Source organism: Varanus komodoensis, unplaced genomic scaffold, assembly GCF_004798865.1.
Source record: "Varanus komodoensis strain SLA01 unplaced genomic scaffold, ASM479886v1 scaffold1, whole genome shotgun sequence".
In the NCBI taxonomy this organism is placed as follows: domain Eukaryota; kingdom Metazoa; phylum Chordata; class Lepidosauria; order Squamata; family Varanidae; genus Varanus; species Varanus komodoensis.
Window position 1 is genome coordinate 91,105,003 of NW_025335268.1, and position 25,226 is coordinate 91,130,228.

Consider the following 25,226-nt stretch of genomic DNA (forward strand, 5'->3'; position numbering starts at 1 on the left):
AATTCTTTTTTTTCAGAATTCATATTTATTTGCTGAGTTTTCGCAATTACATTCTTTCTTGTCTGGTCTTCAACTCCAGGAACCCTAAAGTTATCATTTGAGGTTGTAAGGTCAAATATAAGCCTGCTCATCAGCACTGAATTCTGGTCAAGAGAAAAATGGCAGTTAGAACAGATGAAATCTATAGGAATCATCTATGCACCAGAGAGCCTGGAGCAGGTACAGTGAAAGATTTGATTGGTTCCTTGTGGTAAGAAGCTAAGGAGCTCAGCTTGGTTATGTCCTTCTATAGACTTCCTTGCCTTGAACCCTAGAAGACTACTCTACATAGATAGATATTATCTAATATAAAAACCTCTGGATCAAATTATGCGTGTAAGACTCCAATAAGGTATCTTCCAGGAGAAAACTGTCTATAGTAAATATTAGCACTTTCTGTATTTGAGCTAAGAATAAAATCTAGTTTTCACAGCTTTCACATTTTTAAACATTTCTCACATAGAGAGTCTAGAACAGACATTTCTGATGCATTTCCACTGAGTTATGCTGGGGCAGACGTGACCCCTTATGTTTGAACAAGAAACATTGGTATGCTGCTCACAACACTATAGAAAAGTCATACATAAATGCATATTAATTGTACATGGCAGTAAAGAGAGAGAAAAAAAACAATTTTGCATTCACTTAATGGAAGAATCTAGTATTTCCTGATAATCTTGCTTCCTCAAGTCCTTCCAAGAGAGTTTATAACATGCAAGAAAAAAGACACTAATTATGATAACAGCTCCTCCAATCATATCATAAATGCTGGGGAAGATGTGTAGCACAAGAAGTTGAAGGATCATGGCTATCACAATCTCCAGATGCTGCACTGTGCTGACCAAGGCCGGATGGAATTTGCTCAAGGCATAATAGACTCCCAGAAAAGCCACAGTGGAACATATACAGATGCCAATGAGGTAACTCCAGCTTTCTCCATTCAGTGGAATTATTGGTTCTTGGAGGAGAAACATCGTACAGGCTCCCCATACAGTTCCAGTCCAACCAAAAGTAAACAGTGCAGTCCACATGCTGACACTATCTTTAATGGACCTGTATACTATCATAGAGAGAGCAGTGGTTAAACCTGCCATAACTGTCATAGTATAGCCAAAGGCCTCTTTCCAGATATTCAACAGAGAATTTTCTTCATCTACAATGTTGGGGATCATAACCAGACAAACACCAACAATGCTACACGCTACAGTAATGACATCAACGCAAGCCATTCGCTCATCTACTAGTAAAAATGCTAAAATAGCACTGAAGACAGTGGTAGTAGCTCTCCACATTGTAGTCCCATTGCTTGGAGGTACTATTGCAAAGGAAGTATAAGCACAGGTAATGGAAATAACATTACATACTCCATAGAAGAAGAGTCGCAAACGGTGGCCTTTTGGTCCAAATGGCTCCTCATGGTAGTAGTACACGACTAAGACAGAAAACACTTGTAAAACAGAACGAATGAAGATTAGTTCTAGAGATGGCACTTTGGAACGATCAGAAGCAAGTCTAGTTATTAGGGCTACACAACCATGGGCCAAAGCAGATCCAAAAAGCACAGCCCAAGTCTTTCTAGATTGAAAAATGTTTTCATCTGCAAAACCTTGCCCTTGCCCATTTTGGTTGGCTTCTAACTTCTCTCCTGTTGGAGATGGGATGTCGATAGTCCCAAAAAAGGACCTTCCTTTCCATTTTCCATTACTCAGCAGCCTTCTCTTTGGATTATCTTCTACAAAATTGTCATTATCTTCAATAGCTTCTTCATAGTCCTCTTCTCCAGGCTGTGGATAATGGGAAGTATATTTCACTGTTACTGTGTTGGGATGAATTTTCACTCTCTTTTTCACTGGATATTGTTTGGTTGGTGAAGTATCCATTTCCTCAGACAATTGGCACTGATCATAAAGAAAACATAATTGATTCAGGAATGATAAAGCTGATCAAATTGCAAGTCTGCATTATTACATTTTTTTGAAGTAATCCTTAATCTAAGTCTAATGTTCTGTCAATGTCTTTGATAAACAGAGGTGGCTTTAAGGAGAAACCAAAGTCTTATTATAAATACACTTTAAAGAAAATTATGTTGATAGAAGATTATCGTGCTGTGTCAAAATCATCCGTGTACTTGCTATTGTTAGACTTTTAAAATTTATGCTTGATACTCATCTTTTCTGCAATACCCACTGTTTTCTTTTAGGATTTAAATAATACTCTTACAGTTCATGAAATGGTTTACCCCAAAGGGCTCTTTTAGTGCACAATCCTATAGTCACTGTCTAAACTGCTATTTTGGGGCAGATCTTCTTATAATAGAACCCTCAAAGATTGTGGAATTGGATTTTGATTTGGAAGAGGAAGGCCAGAACCTACAACTGTATTGCCAAGACCAGTGGATCCAGAGAGAAGCCAGGTAGTAACTGAGAATCAGCCAGGTAGTAACTGAGAATCAGATCAAATTCTCTTGGGAAGTTTAGTAAGCTGATATGGCAGCAGTGGGGTAAACCCAATGTCATTAATCCCATTATATTGTGTCATGTTAAGTGGGTGGACCAGCTGGCAGTGTCAGATGCTCCAAGAAATTGGCCCTTAAGTGGCATGAACCACCCTGATGGTGAGGTTAGCTTGTTTTAGTTTGGGAGGGTGGAGAGGTATTGGTTTGGAATCATATCATTAAGCATTCCCCGCCCCGCCCCGCCCCATGATCAGTATTCTAATTTTGCGTGTTTCTTTTGTTAATGCCGTTTGTAATATTCTTCTTTTGTATTACAAAGCCAGGCTACCTGGTCAGCTTTAACATGATAAATACTTTTGGTTAGAAAGCATTTCTTCCAATTTGCTTGGAAAGAGGGAGAGAAGAGCAGCCAAGACAGAGAGGATAATTCATAGAATAACTTGGAATCCCAGCTCAGTTAAAGCAGAGCTGAGACTCTAAATGTGGAGTGACCACCTTCATCCACCCTTGCAGCTGACATGGTTTTTTCATGGAGACTGCAGCTCTGACTTCACAAGACTGAACTGACATTGGAGATGGTGCAGGGCGAAGAGGAGCAAGGCACCACAGTCGTATGAGGAATCTTGGTGGTGCTTCTGGCTCATCTCACAATCTAGTGTAAGCATTTAAACACACAACATTAGCCACCTAAGTGTTTTGAAAAGTGGGAGGAGTGCTGAAGCAATCCTGACTTCCACGCTCCTTCTGCTCTCCATTGCAAGCCTGTAATCCTCCAAGTTTGGAGAGTTAAGGGGCAGCCACAACAGATAGTGTCTTTACTATAATAAAAATATTAATACATTCTACTTTGAACCAGAATGTGACAACTTGTGTTATCTTCATGCCACAAGCCAAATTTTTTAGGTCACTGAAGATGTTTCAATGGATTTTGGCCTTGTAGATATGCATATTTGCATTGTGGGTGAGCATCAAGTAGCATACATGAACATTATATAGCTACGGTGTATTGTGTTAAGTATGTAAGCATCCTGTGCATAAGAAGAGTCCTGCTGGGCAGAACAAATGTCTTTCAGTTCCAGCATTCTGTGTCCTACAGTGGCAAACCAAATGTTCCTGGGAAACCCACAAGCGGCACAGGAGCTTAACAGCCTTCTCCCACTGTTTCCCAGAAACTGGCAATCAGAGGCATATTACCTCTCATCCTGGCAGTAGCATGGAGCAAGGACTCGTAGCCAGGTCAGTCTTTAAAAGCTACATTCCTATTCCAGTTATATTCATTTTCACATCCATTGATATTTCTTAATAACATATCAGGTGCATGCAGCTCTGCTTATGTAGTTAGCTCTGTAGTGCCTAATAAGCTTTAGGATATCACATATAAATCACCCAGTTTCATTCCCTCCTCTTATTTCTGTGGGTAGTAGCTTTTTCTGATGGTGCAGTACTGACCTGTGCTGACAGACCATTATGCTGTTCTGGATCATATAGGAATTCTAGTGTAGTACTGCAGCTTGTGATTTTGCAAAAATGCGTTAAGTTAATGTGCTCAATCCTACATACTTTTTTTTGTAGGCACAGCTCAGGCCTAAAACTTGTAGAACTGACACAAGGATTAGTTTTCTTACAATGTAAAAACATTGTTGCAATGCCCTCAAATCACACAATTCAAATGCCCATTATGATTTTGTGGAATTAAGGATTAACTTCTTTATTACCCAATCACTGACCTTTCCTCCACTTAAAGGTGCCATACATAAAGGTGCCATAAGTCACATTAGCTTATCATTTCAGTATAGGAAATAGAAAGTTAGCTGATGCTAGGACAGTTGACATGATAAATAAAAGAATGCCAGTCTCAGTGTTAAAGTAAAATACAGGGAAGGAATGAGGTACCCTCAGAGCTAGTAAATGACCATTTGAGAGATTTCAGTACCATGGACACTCAGCAAAATGTGTTCCTGTTATGACAGAATTTCTGGCTATAATATAAGACAGTTACTGTGATTTTGTGAATCTGGAACCCTTGAAAGTTGCTGTGATATTTCCCTGTGAACCCCATTAATGATTTGATGAGATGATAGCTCTAAAGTCACATGTCTGCAAAAATGAGATGCATGTTAATGGAAACATACATGTTTTGTATGTTAAATAGACAGGAAAGATGTGATTTTAGCATGCAAGAAGTAAAACAAACAAAAAGAAAATAATTATTTACCTCTTGATTAGAAGATGTTGAATAAGCAATCACTCAAAAATATGCCAAGGCCAAGAGATGTTAAAAAGAGGAAATCAGCTTTCCAGTGTTCAGCAGCATGTCCATTTCTGTCCTTTAAATACAAAGAAAGCAGTATTTGTGAATCCAAGGCTGTCAGGAAGCCAGAAACACAAAGCCAAATGCTGTCAATCCAGTTTATGTGCAGAAGTAATAATGTTGATTATATTTGTAGTATCCTTTATTCTGCCTGCACATAAGACACTGGACAGGCTACAGCTAAAGAATCAAATGCAATGAACAGACTAGAGAAATTGAGCATGCTCAGTAAAGCTCAAGGGCATTTGACAATATCGTCACCACTAACTGTGGAGTGGAATAAATATTGTCCTTACTAGCTATTCTGATACTGAGGTGTTTATTTTTAATTGTATGTTATCCATTCAGCATCAGGATTTTTTATGCATCCTTGATAAAAAAGAAAAACAAATTCAGTTACAAAATACAAAACATATATGCTTATCATGACATGCATGGTTTGAATGTAATTTTCTGCATTTTTATTAGCAAAGTCAGATATCTATCTGTATGTGCAGAAGTAATAATGTAGATTATTTGTGTAGTATCCTTTATTAGTATTTTGTAGTATTTATGTAGTATTTTTAGTAGCAAAGTCAGATATTAATCTGTATCTTGTAAGAAAGATATATAGAGCCTAGAGGAGGAGTAAATTCCCATCATCATAGTAAATGTTTTTGATTTATCCAAACAGCATCTTTTTATAATATGAAATCCTATCACCTGTGTGGCAGATGCCTGTTAGCCTCCAAACTTGAAGGCTTATGGCCATCCAGTGCAAGGTATGAGGCATGGCAGTAGCAATCTTTGTTGTTGTCATGCCTCACACTCTGTATTTTATCTAGTTAGCTATTTTGGGCTTTTTAGATTCAGGGCTAGTAAGGAGGAGGGAGGTAGGCTCCAATTAAAATCAGCACAGTGCTGTGGCCCCAGCCTCTTCTCCACCCACTTATGACCTGGGGTGGGCAACCAGCAGTTCTTTCCATGCAGGCTGAAAGGAAGGTAGGGCAGGAACTTGGTCTTTGGCATCTGCGAACTGAGGTTGGAGGATCTTCTGAAAAATCCTATGATCACCCTCAGGTGATTTTGGGACACCTTAAGACTGTGACCTAAATGTATTTCACAGACAGAGGGGAAATATTTAGGAAAAGGGATCTTCAGATTATTACCAACTGCCCTGGTATATTACCACTTATTGCTCATTTATCCTGGCGTAATCCAACCAAAATAGATAGTTTTACAGTGAGGCAATAAATAGTTCAATCATAAAGACTAAAATATAAGGACAAGGATACTGACTCTTCCCCCCTGTATTAACCATAATGGATTATCTAATCTCCTGCATGATGCAGATCAGGAAGGTTTACCTGGTGTTAAGTGAAGTAGAAATCCAACACTTAAGGCTCTTTATTTGTCATTAAATGGAATAAATCTGGCTCTTTCAGTTACCCACCCACTATTATTTTTCTTTCTTCATTCACTTTTTGTACCATCCAACAGTCAAAGCTCTTGGGCATTTACAAGATGAAAAAACATAAAACCTATAACATACAAAAATGTAAAATAAATGTGTTCTCCTTTGTTGATAGTCTCTGAACTTCCCTCAGAGAAAATATTCTTTTCTTCTTCTTTCCTATTGTATATAGTGATTTCACATTTTTTCATATGTGATTTTGTCCATGTGCTTTTTGAAGAAACCCCAAACTGGAATATTATTTAATCTTCCAAAATTGCAGCAGGCTGAACATATATTTTCTGCATTTTGGAAAACTGGACATTTTTGTCCCTCTATACAGCAGCAGTTTTCAAGGTAGCCAACAATTTAAAACAATTAAAGTCTATCTCCTGCATTCTGGGTTGCCAGGATTCAGCTTCAATTTACTGGCCTGCATCACTGGGTCTAGGCACTGATCCAGGACTTGCACAGCTTCATCTGATTCAGACATCAGAGGGAGACAGAGTGGTGTGTCATCAGTTCCAAATCACCAAATAACTGCTTTTAGTGGCTTCATATAGATGTCGCAACTGCACAGCTCAAGTGGCATGGGGCCAAGGATCAACATTACCTGTACTATCAATTTCAGAAAGTAAGAGCTGAACCACTATAACATGGTGCCTCTGGTGGCCAACTCTTGGAACTGATCCAAGAAGATACTATGATTGTTATAAAAAGCTGAGGAGACTGAACAAAGTTAGCAGGGTCAAACTCTCCCAATTCCTCTTTCAATATGAATCATCCATCAGTGTGAGCAAGGCTAATTTGGCCTTGTAACCAGGTTGAAACCCAGATTGGAATAGGTTTAGATAATCAATATCCTCCAGTATCTTCAGTATCAGTATGCCTGCAGTTGCTCCACCATGATCCTCTCAAGTATCTTCCCTAAGAATTCACAGTAGTGTGGTAGTTGTCAAATACCACTGGATCCAAATTATGTTTCTTTAGCAATGGTCACATGGTTGTCTCCTTAAGGACAGCAGGAACCACCCCTTCAAAGCAAGGATTACCATTCTCTGGACCCAACCAGTCATATGCCCTTGGCTAGCTTTTATTCGTGAAGAAGGGCAATGATGGAGAGGATATGTGGTTGGTCACAGAATTGCCTTGTCTTCATCATGCAGCAATGGAAACAGAACCCACAAAAATTAGTAGATGGTGGCCTCACATGCCTCAACTAGTGCTGTACTAACAACAGAGTCAAGTTTGCTGTGGAGACAAGCTACTTTTAATTTACTTAGTTTGTCTTCTAGGAAATGGGTATTTGGGGATCAGAAAGGCCCACTGGGCCAGCAATATTATGAACAGATAAGCCCCACCCCATGACTAAACTACACCACCCCATGGCAGCTTTGGTGAGGGTATCTACAACACTGTCTCCAAATGTGCCTATAACTCAAATTTTGATGATGATGATGATGTATAGTCCCTTCTAACTATGTTATTTGGCAGTACAGGGCAAGTCTTGAGAGCCAGTGTGGCAGGCACAGTGGTTCGAGTTTTGGTTCAGGAGATCAAATGCTAGTGTCTATTCAGCCATGAAGCTTGCTGGGTGACTCTTGGCCAGCCATGACTCTCATTTTAATCTACTTCACAGAGGTGTTGTGAGAATAAAATGCGGAGGAGCATTACGCAAGCTGCCTTAGGTTCCTTGTAAGAAAAGGGTATAATATATAATAAATAATGGATAATGTTAGCAGAAATAACGTTAGCAGAAGTGTTGGCAGAAATAATGTTAGCAGAAGTCACCGGTAAAAGTATTGTGCTGCTTTATTACATCAGCACCACTGACCAAGCCATGAGCAGAGCATATACAGAGAAAAGAATGCATCCAACAACAGGAAACATGGATAGATAGAGAGCAGAAATTTGGCATAGTAGAAATATAGTGTAGGGCACTGCAGGTGTTATGGACAAGATAGGTTCTGAAATTCAGATCATAGCATAACAAAAATTTTAGCTGAAATCTTCATTTTTAGCATTTAAAAGTATTTCTAAGACACCTAATATTGATAAGAACTGTAAAATATGTGTGCGTGTTTTAGGACATGTCTTGTATGCTGGTTCATGATCGAGAGAGAGATTAGAATACAGAGAAGGAGAAGAGGAAGTAAAGGGTAAAGGTGGAACTCAATTCAAAATGCAAGAACGAAGATATAATATTTATTGATTGATTTAATTGATATTTTTAATCCATCCAATAGACATTATTTGGGTGGATTACAAACAGGTAAAATAAATATTCATATTTTATATTATAACCAAATTTTAATACAAGTGTCTAAAATAAAAAGCAGAGAGAGATAGCCAAGGATCAAGAAATAAATCATTTCAGTAGTAAAGAGCTGCAATACAAATCAGGATGTATCTGTGAAATTGAAGATGTAGTCTGTTGGCTTGTAAAAATGATTGTCAGAAGAACTCAGAAAAGATGAAGCATGAACAGAAAATAATGAGGATAGGTAGGAGTTTGTTTTATTATAGTCTTCCCATTAAATAAAATTGTGATGTGGGTGAGTGCCAATACACTTGGGAATGTCACCCAAGAAAGTGAAATAGAAACAGCAGAAAAGAGAAATGACTGGCTGCATTCACATGTAATGCTAAATATGCCCGCGGTTGTGGTTTGTGTGGGCATTTGCCTGGGAAAGTTTCTCAGCTGGCTGGCTGTGGCGGGGATGGGTAGTGGACAGTGGGGCTTGTTGACAGACCCAAGGAAGGTCAGGGACAAGACTGGAACAGAGTGGAGGGCAATAGGCAGGGGAGCAAACATGGACAGAGCAAATGCCCTGTTGCTGATGCCTCTTGCATAGGGCAACTTTCACAAGAGGAGAATGCTTACTCTAAGAGCAGAGTAAGGGCACAGAAATTTCAAAGCACTGCTTGAGTAAATTACAGTGACTAGACAGGAGTGCCAAGCATGGCCACCTCTAAGGTTGATGCTCCTGGAGGTGGCACAGCATGATGCCTGTTGCCACCCACATCCCAAAGCTGCAGGTGTGTGTTGGAAAGGCAGGGAACAGAGATGAAAGGGAGGCAGGAGCGGCCAGTCATAGCTCAGCAGTACCCACCTCAGCAGTTGCTGGGCCGACCTGCATAGCAGAGAATGCATGCTGGAACACACGGTTGCTCTTGCCACAAAAATCACCGGCAGAAACATGGAAACTCAGTTCAGCTATGGCAACAAGCAGTGGTGAAGCATGGAAACCATATAACAAGCTATTGTTTCTCTCTGTGATTTCACAGAGACCATCCTTACCATGCTTCACCAACCCTGCTGGGTTCACATGTAAAGACAAGCCATGTCATGGTGATTTTCACCCTGGCTTCTCTTTATGTGTGAACCTGCCCTCTGTGTTCAGCTAGACTTGCTACTAGAAAAGTGTGAAAGGGACTGCATCCAAAATATACGTTTGCTATGGAGTAAACCCCACTGAACACAGATTTCTTTTTGAGACTTGAACTTCAAATAACACTCCACACATACAAAGAGGTTGGTGGCTTTAAAAGCTATGTAAAAAAAAAAAAAAGACATTGCTCAAAAGCAGTTGCTTTTATCCCAGTGAAGAATTTTCCACTACCAGGTTCACTGATATAGTTAAGTAATTCTAAACCACCCATTTAATTAATTACTTCACTTACTACCTTTAAAACATTTCAAGCAGCCTCGCTTCATTTGGCGCATACTGACATTCTTAACAGAGAATACTGTGCCCTCCACCCTTCCCAATCTTTGTCACCTTGCTCACAATGCTAACCATATCACTGTAGATGTACAGTGTAGATGTACTCCAGAAGCTGAGTTTTCTGAGGCAAAATTTAGCGCTTCCTGCACACCTAAATTAAAAAGCAAGCTTGAAAGCGGCCTTCACGAAAACGTATGTAAAATCTACTGCAAGCCAAAGCACAGAAGCCGAGTCTTCTGCGCCCTTGGCAGCTGTCCACGGGGATTAAGGTGGTGGCTGCTCCCGTTTCTCGTGCGTAGACTTTACACTCTTTCCAAATGTCCGTGCGAATAGGTGCCTTTGGTTCACGCACAAAGCCCAGTACCCTGTAAACACTTGCTCGGGAGCCAGTCCCATTAAATTCAGTGGAACTTACTTTTGAGTAAACATGCATAAGGATGCATTGCAAAAACTCTAAAATGCAGTACTAAAATCCCAGAGGGTAGCCGTTCTACCTTGTATTAAAAAATGCTGAGAATGCACTCCTAGCCTGCTTCTGGAGGCGCTCGTTCCGCCAAGAACAAACGCACTACCCCCGCCCCCAGCTAACATCCGTGATGCAAGTAAGACGCAGGCGGCAGCAGCCGTGGGACTGCCGCTGTGAATGGGGCGGGGCGAGAAAGAATACGCCCGATGTGCGCATGCGTCTGCGTGGCCCGTCAGTCATGGCTGCTGTACGGATCTTGCCTTCGCGGCTTTCGAGGGTGCCGCCGAGGCTTTTTCGCTCGTTCAGCGACAGCAGCCCCCCTCACCGCACGCTCACGGTGCCCGAGCGCATCGAAGAGAAGCGTCGGGCCGCGCTGCTCGGGGGTGGCCAGGCGCGCATAGATGCACAACACCGGCGGGTGGGTGAGCCTCCCTTCTAGTCAAAGTCGGCGAGGAAGCCCGATGCATAGCAGCTGGCTTTTCCCGAGCAACCCCCCATGCGTCCCGGGGCGAAATGGTGCTCGGAGAGCATTTAACTCAACAGCCCCACTTTCTAATAGGACTGTATTTGAAATGTAGAGAGATCCTGCATATTGTCTGCTCGAGTGTAAGTTCCATTAAAACCTTTGCAGCAGTCACCTCCTCCTAAAAAATTAGGATACCTATATTCAGGAACTGTGATCTTAGGCCCAGTTTAATGACGCGGCAGCCTTTTCCAGCTCAGATGTGCTGAACTGTAAGAACAGCAAGCAGTCCAGTATAGCTGAAAGGCAACAGGTTGGGTAAGCCTGGTCTGTTTAATTAAGCCCACAAGGGCGAGTTCGGAGAGACAAGCTGCGATCAAGTTCATTTGCTGCATAGCTGCTATTGGGAACTGTTTTTTCTGGTTGGGAAGTGATAATCAGGAGTCATGCTTAAAAGTTCCCTTTCATACACATTGCTATACATATTAGTATACATCTGAAGCTTTATTCATAAGTCTCATTTCCTTATTCTCAGAAAAGTAAAGCAACAATAATATGGCTACATACACTTAGCCTTGTGAAATGAGAATGCAAGGTCAAATCTGAAACAAGAATATATTTGGCAATGTTAGATAATTATGTCTCTGTTCAATGAATGGGTTTTGTGCATGTGATCTCGACTTGGAATGGACAATGTGTAATGTTAGAAATACAAAGAAAATAAAACATTTCTCCAAGCAATAAAAGTATGGAGTTCATTACTACAAGACATTGGATGGATCACTTATTTGGCTTTAAAAAATTAGATGCATTAATTTAAGATAGGTATGTGAGTGGTTATTTAGCCATGATTGCTAAATGAGGACTTTCCTGTTTAGAGCCTTATTGTTTTGATCAGCAGATGCAGGGAAAGCCATCAGTATGGTAGATCATTGTGCTTTGCTGCTGGCGGTCCAGAAGCATCCAGATAGCCAGGACTGAATGGCTATGTTCAGCTGTAAAGCTAAATCACGGTTTAATATTATATGCTCTCTCGTCCCACTGTGTGTGACAATCTGAAGTTAATAATCATGGGTAGCAGCACAGTGACAAACTATAGTTTGCTAGTAACTGCAGTTCAGAGCTTCTTGTTGCAGATTGCAAGGGGAGAAGGGAGTGTGTAAATTTGAGGCTTGTGCCTGCTACTGTACATGACACTAAGAGCATGAAGCCTTGGTGAGCAGTCCTGTGCATGTTTAGACAGAAAAGAGCCCATCAGTTGTTATAATTTGCCTGCCAGCCATGCCGAGCTAGGACTTCCTTTGGTCTAAAGATGTATAGAATTATGCCCTAAATCATGGTTTGACCTTGATGTGATCTGACAAGGCACCTTTTATATTGATTCCACTGAGAACAAAGCTTAGTATTTCAGATTTCATCCTGTGGCTGCACCTAAATTCTGAAGATAATTAGAATCAGCCCATGTTAAATAGCACCTTTTGTTTAGTAAATACAAGTTATCATAGATAAATAATTATGACCTGAGACCTCATGGAGCTTGCAATGGGAATAGGAATTAATCTACTTCCTCTGGGTCATAGACATGTGTTCTTGTCTATTTTATTATACAGACTGTCTACTTGATGGGGCTACTGGTTGCTATACCATTTGCTTGCTGTTTATGCAAGGCATACAGTTCTCTTTGAATAGTTGCTTATAGCACATTTTTAGTGCTTCAGTTGTTGAAACCCATTTTATTTTACTTGCTTTATGCATCATATTTCTAAGTTCTGCTATAACTCTGAATAGTGTAGCTGCACTTAGAATGTTACCTTAAGAATATAATTTTTAAACTGTTAATTTTTGACCCTCTTTTTGGATCAGTGCAACTGGAAATATATTCATATTGCAGTGGAGATTTTTCTCTTCTTTTCTTGCTGGCCCTTTCTTTCACAACTTCGTTATGGGTCACTTATTTTCTTCCTCTGTGTATATTATTTATTAACAGAGTTATTTTTTAAAAAGGCGAGAAATGTACCAAAACAGTAAATCTCTGACTAATTGATCATTACATCACATAACATTTTTTTTACAATCTAAGGGCAAATCTGTGAAATCCGGAATTTAATGTTGCTTTTGGATTGAAGGCAGCTGTTTTGTAGAGAGCAAATTCATGGGTGTGAATAAAGTCTTAAACTGGTAGTTGTCTCCCTCTATATTCTAATAATGCTTATTTCTGGATTACTATTACAATCACAAAACCTCATTCATAATTATTTCTTGCTCTTCAGGGAAAGCTGACAGCTAGGGAGCGTGTTCTTCTCTTATTGGATCCTGAAAGTTTTGTAGAATATGACATGTTTGTGGAACACAGATGTGCAGATTTTGGGATGGAGGCTGAGAAAAACAAGGTACCTGGTTTGTGTTTATTTTGTTTACAGCCTTGGACTATATCATAGAGAAATAATCTGACTGGGTTAACTATCTGAGTCTGGGATGGCCATTGGACTACTCTAATAGAGAGAGAGATAGATGAGAATGGCCCACGATGGGACGGCATACAAATTAGACAGACAGACAGACAGACAGACAGACAGACAGACAGACAGACAGACAGATAGATGAGAATGGCCCACTCTATCTATTTAGAGCATTTGTATGCTGTGCCATCGCATAGCCTTGGGACGGCTTACATAAATAAAACATAATACAGATCTTTACTCTTACACATGGCTCTATCTTTGTTTATTTCCAATTATTTGCATGTGGTACTCAGAAGTAAAGGAAGCTGTGTGAAACTATGATACATGCAGCTCCCAGTACGGCTTAGCACCCAAATTTAAAAAAAGAGATTATTTACAAACAAAATGATGTCTAGAGTTGCTATGGAGGACCCAAAGATCTAAATTAGGCAAACTATGTTGTAAGCCGCCCCGAGGTTTCGGCAAGGGGCGGCATAGAAATGTTATAATAATAATAATAATAATAATAATAATAATAATAATAATAAACGCTCATTTTGAGAGTATTGGTATCTCAGGCTGCCATTTTATTTTTGAAATTGTCCCACCTGTTTCTGGCACACATGGGGAGTGAAAATAGTGTTAATTTTCTCCCAAATTTGTCCACTCTTGCCATAAATGATCTCTTATTTTTTGTGACTAGATAATCTGTTAGATACAGAATAAAACTTATTTGTTGGGTGTAGGTTAAATGTAGTATGAAATATGTAGCTTGCCCTAGATAACCAGTTAGCATTTAAAGGTTAGCAAATACTTTGGTCATTTATAACAACTTATTTTCATATTTAAGTATCTTGGTGTTCTGAACTGTAGGTTCTTTATTTTCTTTTGCAGTACCCTGGAGATAGTGTGGTAACTGGACAGGGTAGAATTAATGGAAGACTGGCTTATGTCTTCAGTCAGGTATTACTTTGTTTTGTTTATAACCTGTGACTGTTTCCCTTTGAAGCGTCACTAACTGATTCATATTTCTTAACAAATGCACTTTAGAGTAGACTTTTTTATGTGGCAGCTATTGTGGTCCTACGTTAAGAATTGGTCAGCAGAATCCCATTCTACCAATGTAATCTGAAACTGAGTGCAGGAGGCTCTGTGGCTTGTATCATTGTTTTCAACCTTTCCACAGCTGGAGACTGGTGAAAACAGGAATATCACTTTAGGGAACAGTAAGGCAGAAGCGAAAAGCACCATACACATAATACAGTATTCTATGCATTAGTTTCCAAACACAGTAACGCCCCCCCACAAAAAAAAAGTCTCCAAAACAACCAGGAACCAAGCAACAAAAAATGCCAACAAAAGAACAAAATACCAAAATGCAGTGTGGCTCCTAGCTGGCTCCCACTGAGCTGTCTCTTCTCTCCCCATTCCCCTGGCTGCACTAATACACCCCTGTGAATGTGATGCCACCTAAGGAAGAGGTGGCGGAGCACAGCCAGCCCCTGCACCTGTCCATGGCGAATGGGATGTAGCCCCCCATGGACCAGCAGGAAATACCTTGTGGACTGGTACCAGTCTGTGGACCAGCGGTTGAAAACCACTGGCTTATGTTGACAAAGTGGCTCAACACACTGATAGGAAACTTGGTAATACAGAAGAAGAGAGTTTGTGAATGGTCTGTGCCACTTTTGAGGTAGAAAGGGCTAGAAGAATATAAGGTTTTGAAAAACTTCAATTTCACCCCAATTTAGCCTATGGAGTTTGATTCACAGAATGGGAAGGGGAATAGAATGACACGTGAGTGCAGCCCTCTGGTGCAATGGCAGCATCTTTGACCCTAACATGCCACTGTTGAGAGATTCTGAGGTTACTGGAAAAAAAGATGGAAAGACCAAGACAGACAGTGGCTGCAGTAGCAGCATTCTTACCTTCTTGTAGGAACTGGACAGTAGATGCTTGACAACAAGCTGTAAGTAACTGGGCCCGCAGCTGCTTGAATCCTGCACTATGCAGCTGGAGGCAGGTACTATTTTAAGAATTAGCTTACCTTCAGGGAACATATCACGACTGGATTCCTTTCTCTCCATTTTATTTTATTATTCAGAGAGTAACTTACTTCGTTTACGCAGTTGAATGTATGTTTCACTTCTCCCTTTTCCCTGTTAAATAAATTCTAGTTCTTGTTTTTATATCCAAGTTCCTGACCTGTTTGTCAAATATGAATGAAAAATACTTCAGACTTGGATAGACTGAGGTTGACTAAATCTGGACCCAGCTTTTATAAATTGCAATTTAATAATTTCATTGTCTGAATTACTTCATTATCTTTAGCAGCTTTGGGTACCTTTTGTAGAAAGTGGGGTAAACATCTTGAAAGTAAATAAGTCAATAATAAAGCATTATTTTACTAATATTGAATTTTGTACTTACATAGCCTATACAGCTACTGGATTGATGTATATATGAGTTGAGGAAATGCTTTTCATAAGGGTCATTAGAAATAGTTGTCTTTGCTATTAATGTGGATGGGAGCATTCCTGAACTCTTGGCTAATTTACAGTCCAACATCCTTCAAGCTCTAACCTGCTCTGGCTAGGACATTTTTCTGTCTAAACATACATAGAATTATACTCTTAGTTTCTCTGGTTTGAGTCAAGGTTTTTCTAGCACTGAAAGTGGGCTGCTGCCCATCTGTAATGATATTCTATGCATTTTAATATTATATATATATTCATAATATATAATAGAATAATGTACTGTGTAAATTTCCAGGTAGAGCACTTTTATACTAACATAGGTTATGATCCATCTCCACACAGGAGGGATTGCTGCAGCTTTTCGACTTGCCCCTCCCATTACTTGTACTTAGGAACTTGCATTTGGCAAAAGGGAGGGGCTTGATGGGTGGGTTGTGCACAGGCATGCAGTTCAGTTCTGTGGAAGTCATGGTTCGGTGAGATGTGCTGAGTGTAGGCCTGTGTGTATACATGGAATCTCTGTGTGGTAGGGGGCAAGTTGAACAAAGCTCTATTGAAATCTTTGTAAGCATGGACAGTTCTGCCTTGTCTTAGGTTTGTTGTTTGCGGGGCTGTCTGACTAATAAATACTCTTTAAGAGCAAGAAGTTGTTAGCCTCCAAATTGAGGAACAAGCATGGAGCAAGTAGCTGAGCCCAGTCTTTAGCAGAGCAAGTTCTTTTACAAAATGTAAAATCTCACATGTTATTTCTTTAGGATTTCACTGTGTTTGGAGGCAGTTTATCTGGAGCTCATGCTCAAAAGATCTGCAAGGTAAGCATTGCAGAAAAATAATTACAAAACTGTCAGCTTGCAGAATGTAAGAACCACGATTTTCATACATGCTTTTAGAGTTAAATTCTGGTTCACAGGAATTCTTGGTTTTTAAGCCACTCTTCCACAGCTTGGCATCCTTAAGATGTTTTGACCGCAATGTTTTGGATATCAACTCCCATCATCCCCAGCCATCATAGCTAAGAAATGGCCAGAAATTTTGGGAAGCGTAGTCCAAACTATTTAGTACAGAATGCTACCTTGAGTCTTAGGACACATTTGTTAAAAAATATATACAGCTCATCCATGCTAACATTCTTATTTCACCAGGTATTTATCATACTGCTTACCATGGCCACTAAATTCTTTCTGCCCTGATATAACACTCTTTATTCATAATAGTTTTGTGTCTGTTTATTATAGATTAAAATACTTGACATCAAGTGCATTCACCACTATATTTACAGTCACAAGAGCATGTGAAAAGTGGTGATAGGAATGTTTAGCAAAAAGCAATTTTCTAGTAAAGTGTCAATTTTTGATGTAAGAATAGTGATTAATATATGATATTACTCCTTTTTATAGTCCTTTCCAGAGGACAGTCAGCCCATTCTGAACAATTCCAGTCAAGCTCTATAATGCTCTCCCCAGAGAACTCTGCCTGGAACCTACCTCATTGAACTGATTTACACAATTACCACAGCTCACTGTAGTTTAAGTCCATATGGGTTGAGGTGCATGCTGGCAGCAGTTTGGAATATTCATTACCTGGTGAGGGGGGGTGCTTTGTTTTTTATGTGGTTTAAGTACATCTGGCAGAAGCTGTTTGAGGAAGGAACACCCCTCCATTAATTTGTGGTCTGCCATAGGCTTATTTGAGGTTGTTTACCCTCAAACGCACTGCCTGAGTCTAGCTGACACCAAAAACCGTGGCAGATAAGCCATGGTGGGCTATGGTGATCCTGTGAATCCACTCACTTTTTATTTTTCTTTCAATACAATGTGCAGCTGTTTTATGCTGCTTTAGTAATATTTGTGCCCTTTTAATTTATTGTATTGTTATAGTTATACTTTAATTGTTCGCAAAACACTCTGGTAATATCAGTATAAAATATTTATAATGAATGAATGAATTAGGTTGATGTAGAAGCAGCTGTGAACATCTAGTTGCCCATGTTCTAGTAATACATCTACTTGGCTATCTTATTTCTAAAATTATTACTCCTTTACTTACTAGGGTATTTGTTACATTATAGAGCCCAGAACTGCCCAGTAAGGGATGGTCACAAGGTTCTGAAAGGAACACAAAAGAGTAGAGTTAATTGAGCATGCAGGTGAAATAGTAATTTTTTTCAGGTAGGCCAACCAATAGCTTTTCTGAAGAGGCAGAGGGTGAACTTTAACACATTTTGATTAAAAGTAAAAATTCCCTATCTTATACAAACATCAGCTAGTCTTACTGTAAGCCACATGGACTATTTTATGAGTCTGAAGCAGTATTATTGGTTAATTGTTAATTTCTTTTTACCAGATCATGGATCAGGCTGTGATGGTTGGTGCTCCTGTAATTGGATTAAATGATTCAGGAGGGGCCCGAATTCAGGAAGGAGTAGAGTCACTTGCTGGATATGCTGATATTTTTTTGGTAAGAAGCTTGTTAGGTAAGCAGCTTGTTAGGTGACCCTTGACCAGAAAAATATGAGGTATTATTAAAACTAAATAGGCTAGGAGCTGGTATAGACATTTGGAAAAAGCCGTAACATAGGAGGCATGAGTGCCGTGATGTTTCATTCATTCATTCAAAACTTTTATATGCCGTCACCACATGCCTCAGCATCTCTTTTAACCTTCTTCCAGGTCTAATGGAGAACTCACATTTTGTAAACTGCTTTGAGATTTAAAAAAAAGAAAAGTGGTATAGAAATTCTCTGAAATAAATAAAAAGGTAGGGTGGGGAGATACTGATGCAAGGACAGAATGCGCTTCTCTTTCCTCATCTTCTCCCACCACCACTTTTTATGGGATGGTATTAGGGTTTGCTAGACATTGCTGCTGGAAGTGAGAATAGAGTGGAGCCAACCTCTGAAATAAGGGTTTCATTTAAGAGACTGATCTGGTTCGTTCATGATGATCCAGAGTACAGCTTGAATTGTGGGCTGTCATTACATTTCTTGTTGTTGCTGTGTGCCTTCAGGAATCTCTGACTTAGGGTGACCCTATGAATGAAAGCACTTCAAATGTCCTATCCATGACACCCCTGCTCAAGCCTCGTAAATTCAAGGCTGTGGTTTCCATGACACCTGCACTGTGGTTTAACTATGAACAATCAGCAGTTTACAACAACAAACCATTGGTTCTTTTCCAAGGTTTACTTGATACCTAGCCTAGTCCATCATACTGTCTCTTTTGATTCTGCCAGCTGCTCTCCCTCCCATGAGTATTTTAATAACATCTGTTGGATTTTGCTAGATAATGCAGTTAATATTTAGTACCTTGTTTTAGCCCTCTCTTTTCCCTACAGCTGTGCTGCTGGGCAGCCAGATAGCTCCTGTAACAATAGTTACCTACATACCCTCTGGACAAAAACATGGATCCTTTTTATTGAGTAGGTGAATAGAGTAGAAGAACTTTGGCAGCGGCCTCTCCTTCCTTGCTGAGAGCAAAATCCTGATGCAAAAGGAGGGATTTATCTGTATTAGCTGTCAGAAGCATCAGTTGTTAGACAATGGAAGATTCAGAAAATGCAGGGCTTCTTTTAGAGGCTGCTGCATGAATTGCATCCTTTTCTTGGATACTTAATTCTCTGATGTGCCTCTGTCTTGTGCTTGCCTGCTTTTTTTTTTTTTTTTTTTGCTTCATTTGTTTCTGAGGCATGGGATTTTGCAAAAGTTTGATTAATCTGTAAAGTAGGGGATTCTGATTAATGGCTTAGCAAAAACCTAGAATAAATCTAATTTTGTTTTCATGCAGTTCTATATTTCTGCAACATGCACATTCATTTAATGTAAAAATTTGCCACAAGCTAAGGAGCATGGCATCTTCTGCAATAGTAACCATTCTGAGAGCTTTGGCTGGAAAGTGGCTTAAAATGTGTCCATTTTATTTTCTTTTACAGAGGAATGTCCTATGTTCTGGTGTAGTACCACAGATTTCTCTTATCATGGGCCCTTGTGCAGGGGGTGCTGTCTATTCCCCTGCTTTAACAGATTTTACATTCATGGTAAAGGTAAGGATGTAAAGTTGTCATTGATTGTAACCTTAAACAAATGTACTAGGGAACAAATCCCACTTAACACAATCAATTGCACATAATGCCAAACTGTGGAGAACACATGATTAGTTGTCCTTATCAGGGTTTATCTCACAGATGACTGAACAAAACCTAAATGTTTGTTTCTGGTATTTAATCTATATTTACCCATTTCCTCCCTGTATCCCATATACCCTTGCTGTGCTGTAGAGCAGATACTTCTGTGTGTACCTGCTGCTTCCGCAGCTGGTGAGACAACCCATGATTAGCCCATAGACCTAGGTTCATATGTAACAACCCAGGGTTTTAACACAATCCAACAACAAACTATGGGTTCTCTTTCAGGGTAGTTTGAGGTTAACAAGCCATAGTTTGTGTGGTTGGGTTTGCACATCATGACAGTCCAGAATTCAACATCTGTGCCATAAGTTAACATGATGTGCAAACCTAGTTGGTAAGACTTACTTCTGACTAAGCTTTCATAGGATAGTGCTGTTAAGATTTTACATACAGTCAGGACCTGGATATGTTAATTGGGGAGTGAGTGGAGGGTGGCAAGGAGAGCAACCTGGATTTAACTGCGCCTGTTACTTCATTTGATCATGTGTGTAATTCTATGCATCTGCTTTTGTAATATTGTCAGCTGTCTTGGGAGGGCAATGCAGCATACACATAAAACACATGTGCACATAAGATCCTAACAGCTGTGTGTGATTTTTGTGTGGAAGACAGCACACTGGGAAGCAAAGAGTATGCCATCTTCAGCTGCCATCTTCATGAAATTGTAGTGGGCTGTGTGGAGAGAAGCAGAAATCACTGTTCCTTCTGGGGTGCTTTGCTTCTCCACTGCACATGGAGGAAGGGGATCTCCTTTCTTGGAGTGCAGTGTGGAAGGGAATTGACTGCTTGGGGAGAAAGAGAGTGGAAGAGGAGAGAGTGCAAGCTGGATGGAGAGAGGCCATAAGCCAAATTTGGCCCAGAGGCTGGCACTTTTAAAGCCTGTGCTTTTAAAGCCCTAACCTAATGGAAAACATGTTTCACTGCTATGTTTTTAAAGCTGTAACTTGAAGTTGTAATTGTAAGCTATTCAGGTCTACATATTCTAGTTGTGTGCTTTCTTAAGCTGCTCTGGTAACATTTTGCTTCAAGAATTAAAGAGGTCTTATCTGGAATAAAAAGATTTGGACAAGATGTCAGAATAGGAATATTCAGTAGTACCATATCTGTACATAAAGTGCCATATACATTTGTTTTGCTATTTCTGTTTTCAGAGATTTAGTTATACATGTGTTAAGTTAGAGGAAATTCCAACTAAATGCTTTGTTGCTTCCAATCAAAATAAATTGGAAATTTGTATACTTTCCTGTGTTTCTGTATTGGAAATACATAAAGAGTGGAGAATGCAAGCACTTGAAATGCTGAACCATGTGTCTTATTCTTCACGTTTTGTTCGTTATATTTGTTTATCCAGGACACATCGTATTTATTCATAACTGGTCCTGATGTAGTCAAATCGGTTACCAATGAAGATGTTACACAGGAGCAACTTGGGGGTGCAAAGACACATACTACAGTATCAGGTCAGAATTAGCTAAATTGTTGAATAAACATATGCTTCTGCTTACTGTTTCATTATGAAGCGACTAGAGAAGAATATGAAGTACACTGTATTCTGGCCATATACAGTCAACATCATAGTTTAGTTTTGCAAAAAGTTAAAAAGTCCTTTTTTACCTAAAGTTTACCTAAAGTACTGCAGCAGTTGAAAGAGAACTGTCTTAGAAGCACTGAGAGTGCTTATTAGAGAGACTGAATATTTGAAATCAGAACTGCAAGGATCATGGGGGAAATACACTCCAACACATCCAGGTGTCCTCCAGATGCCTTTGCCCATCCATGTGCCCTCCAGATGTCTTGAACTACAGCTCCCATAATTCCCAGTCACTACAGCCACCTGGTTAATTAATGTTATTGCCTGCTTGATTAGGCCAAAGGTCCATCTAGACTAGCAACTCCAATTCCAAACAGCGGTCAGCCATATGCCCCTCATTGAGCCACACAATGAGGTGTAAAGGCAACAGCTTACTCCTTTGGTCTGTCTCCTTACCATGGGTAATCTCTGCTGAAATGTATAACATCTATGAATGTGTGAAATCCCTCTAAAATGTTATATAACTGATTGGCTGTCATTGCATATGGCAGTATATTTCATGAATTAGGCCCTGGCCATGATTGCCCAGGATAAGGTGCATGCTTGTACATGCAGCCTATTCATTCCTGCTTTGCTTTTCTCTGATAATGCTAAATTAACTAGAAACTGAAATCTTAGCATGCTATTTTCTTTCTTCGATAAGAGCCAGAATGTAGAGTGCAGGAGTGGAACTCGGAACATAGTCATGAATCCTCACTTGGTGACTTTGGGCCAGTCATGGACTCTTAGCCCAACTTATGTCACAAGGCTGTTATGATGATAAAGTAGGGTGGAGAACCTTGTAAACTACCTTAGGTTCCTTGCAAGGAGGGGTATAAACTGAATGTAATAATCACAGTCATAATAGAAAGTAGGGCTTGTTCTTTGTTTACAAAGCTTGACTTGTTTTGGAGTGATATACCAGGATCATTGGTTTGGATCCATGCTAAGCCTTCCATTTCTGGCTTGTTCCTCATCTGTCCTGCTGCTCACTTTCACTGGGTGATCACACCTTTCTGCTTCATTTACAGTTTTGTCAATCTCCATCACATCCTATGGAATCATACTTTTCTAAACAAAAAGTTCCCAAATGCCTTCTCAGGAATGTGGTCCAACTGCTCAATACTGCTAAATACAATAAAAACAAAGTGTGACCTACTCTTTTTGTGTCTTATGAGCAAAGCATAGTTAAAACTGAAGAGTATAAATAGACAAAGAAGAATTTCTACATTTGCTGGAAAATGTATGTGAAACACATACAATCCTGTATCTTCTACCTGGGAGTGAGTTCCATTGAACTTCATGGGATTCCTTCCAAGTAGATAGGCACAAGTTTGTACTGTTCATCTTGTTCTTCAGTATACTAATCCCTTGGTGAATCTTAATAACATCCACTAGCATTAATTGTAAAGTGTCAACATTCTAAATTCTAATTCTAAAGTGTCATCATTTTAGAACTTTAAAAATAATTGATTATGAAAGCCTAATTATTTCTCTTTGCTATAAAGATCAGTTAAGAGAGGTGCAGTACTTCTCTTTCTATACCTTAAATGAATTTTAGCTGGCCTTTGCTTGTGCATTTTGGTCAAAGTGGGTTTTAAAGACTTTTAAAAAAGTCTTTCTAGTAGTTGCCAACTTCTTTGTTCAGTTTGAAAGTTCTTTGCAATGCCAGATTTGTTTCCTTCACAGGTGTTGCACACCATGCTTTTGAGAATGACATCGATGCTTTGCTCAATCTCAGAGAGTTTTTTAATTACCTGCCTCTCAGTAACAAGGATCCAGCTCCTGTCAGAGAATGTCATGATCCTAGGTAAGTAGCTAAATAGTTTTATAAATAGTAAAGGTTCAAAGAATCAAAATGTGCATCAGAGTTTAGCTCTCTGCAGAATTGGGATTTTCTAGGCTTCTATGTCCCTTTAACCTGACATTTGCCTTTCTTTCTTTCTTTCTTTCTTTCTTTCTTTCTTTCTTTCTTTCTTTCATTCATTCATTCATTCATTCATTCATTCATTCATTCATATCCTGCCTTTTTCCTCAAAGGGCTCAAGGCAGCTTACATCTCCTCCTCCATCTTATCCCCACAACAACAACCCTGTGAGGTAGGTTGGGCTGAGAGTCTGTGACTGGCCCAAAGTCACCCAGTTGGCTCCATGGCCAAGAGGGGACTCGAACCCGGATTGCCTGAGTCCCAGTCCCATGCTCTTAACCACTATACCACACTGGCTCTCTTGGAAGGTCTTCAGTCCAAAATTCATGTTCCCAAAAGACTAAACTCCCAGCAGTAATATTAATGGGGAAGAATGTGGTTAAAAAACTACAGATCCTTTTGATGGAAACAGCATTTTAGAGTGAATTGCTAACTGTTCTCAGGTTTCTTCATACATAAGCTGGGAGTAAACTCTGTGAAGAGTGTGTGCATGTGTGTGTGTGTGTGTGTGTGTGTGTGTGTCTAATATAGATATACTGGCTATGGTAGGACAGGCAAGAGAAGTCATCAGCAGGGATTGGTCTCTGTGGAACTTGTTGCTGTGCAACTAAACCGCTGTGGCTGTTGATATGCAACCATGAGTTTCATACACTGAATTTTTAGAAAGAAAACTTAGCCAAGCAAGAACTACAAATGATGAACTTCTGTATGATGCTAGCCAAACTCCCGAGCAAAAGGATCCAAAGGCAGGGGCAGGAAGGAGTAATTCTAAACAGTTCCAACTGATAGGGTAGGAACTGGACAGAAGAGCATTGGAAATGTTCCTGTACCCTGTGTGTGAGAGAGATCACTTGCATGGAACACAGAGGTACCATGACAAAGTTGTCTAGGCTGGTGAGCAGCTGTAGATAACGGCTGTTGTGTTTTGTGCCTTAGATCTAGGCTGATAAAGCTTGTCAAGTACACCATTAGGATCATTAGGATCAAACTATACTTGGTTCAACTTACCTGAGAATCATTCATCTCTGTACTGTAGAGGTGGGTAGGTTAACCTGCTGCAATACCATGTAGCTGGCTGTTCTCTTGAGCAAGGAGGTAGTAAGCAAGGTTTACCTGTAGGATCATCAAAGTGAAGTTTAAATACTTTACTAACAATAGGGATGTTCTTTGCAGGAGTAAGATCTAATTCAAGAGCTGACTTCACCTTGTAAGCAGAAGAGGGAGAATTAGAAGATGATGATTACTTTTGAAGTACATGCATTTTGTCTACATGGCTTATTTCATAATTGGTAGTCTCTCATTACCAAAGCAAGCAAAAAATGCAAAACAGGGAACACTTGCCCTTGCATAAATCCTAGGTACAGTTGTTCGACTAGAGGCTGGATGCAAATGTTGTCACAGTTCATTTAATCTAAAGCTCCAGATGCTAAAGCAGAAAAGGCAAGAACACCTGAGAAACACAGAGGTTTTTTTTTTTTTTTTTTTTTTGCTGCTGTTGCTATTTTGGCATTGATTTCATGCCAAATGTACTAGATGCCAATGACCATGACATCCCTGAGGAGGTTGCTGAGGAGTATCTGCATTAAGTGAAGAAATTATCTCCTTCTGAGCATTGTCATTTTAATGTGTTTTTTAGATGTCTCCATGTCAGCATGCAGTATGGTCCATGAACAGACAAACGTTTGTGTAGGCATGAACAAACTGTGCATGTGATGTTGGAACAGAAATTAAAAAC

The 25,226-nt window shown here is 39.7% G+C and overlaps 2 protein-coding genes across 5 annotated transcripts in view; one reads left to right on the forward strand and one right to left on the reverse strand.

The window, feature by feature from the left end:
- SLC35G2 (solute carrier family 35 member G2) lies at positions 1 to 25,158 on the reverse strand. 3 transcript variants are annotated; one of them, XM_044434798.1, is made up of 4 exons: positions 24,500 to 25,158; positions 17,859 to 17,917; positions 4,710 to 4,821; positions 1 to 1,937 (listed from the first exon to the last, which is right to left on the reverse strand). In XM_044434798.1, the coding sequence occupies exon 4, from the start codon at positions 1,917 to 1,919 to the stop codon at positions 681 to 683; it is 1,239 nt and encodes a 412-aa protein (XP_044290733.1). In that variant the 5' UTR covers positions 1,920 to 1,937; positions 4,710 to 4,821; positions 17,859 to 17,917; positions 24,500 to 25,158; the 3' UTR covers positions 1 to 680. The 3 variants fall into 3 exon arrangements, with proteins under 3 accessions (XP_044290733.1, XP_044290742.1, XP_044290726.1); XM_044434807.1 differs by lacking the exons at positions 17,859 to 17,917; positions 24,500 to 25,158 and adding an exon at positions 10,460 to 10,528; XM_044434791.1 differs by lacking the exons at positions 17,859 to 17,917; positions 24,500 to 25,158 and adding an exon at positions 10,381 to 10,528.
- PCCB (propionyl-CoA carboxylase subunit beta) overlaps positions 10,652 to 25,226 on the forward strand; it is a 24,571-nt gene continuing 9,996 nt past the window's right edge. Inside the window, exons 1-8 of one of the 2 annotated variants that reach the window (XM_044434767.1) lie at positions 10,652 to 10,849; positions 13,165 to 13,284; positions 14,230 to 14,298; positions 16,568 to 16,624; positions 18,156 to 18,269; positions 19,740 to 19,850; positions 21,346 to 21,454; positions 23,254 to 23,374. In XM_044434767.1, the coding sequence (XP_044290702.1) occupies positions 10,670 to 10,849; positions 13,165 to 13,284; positions 14,230 to 14,298; positions 16,568 to 16,624; positions 18,156 to 18,269; positions 19,740 to 19,850; positions 21,346 to 21,454; positions 23,254 to 23,374 (881 nt within the window). In that variant the 5' untranslated portion in view covers positions 10,652 to 10,669. Of the gene's footprint in view, positions 10,850 to 10,879; positions 11,038 to 13,164; positions 13,285 to 14,229; positions 14,299 to 16,567; positions 16,625 to 18,155; positions 18,270 to 19,739; positions 19,851 to 21,345; positions 21,455 to 23,253; positions 23,375 to 25,226 lie in introns of those variants that run through there. The other variant, XM_044434777.1, reaches the window with a different exon arrangement.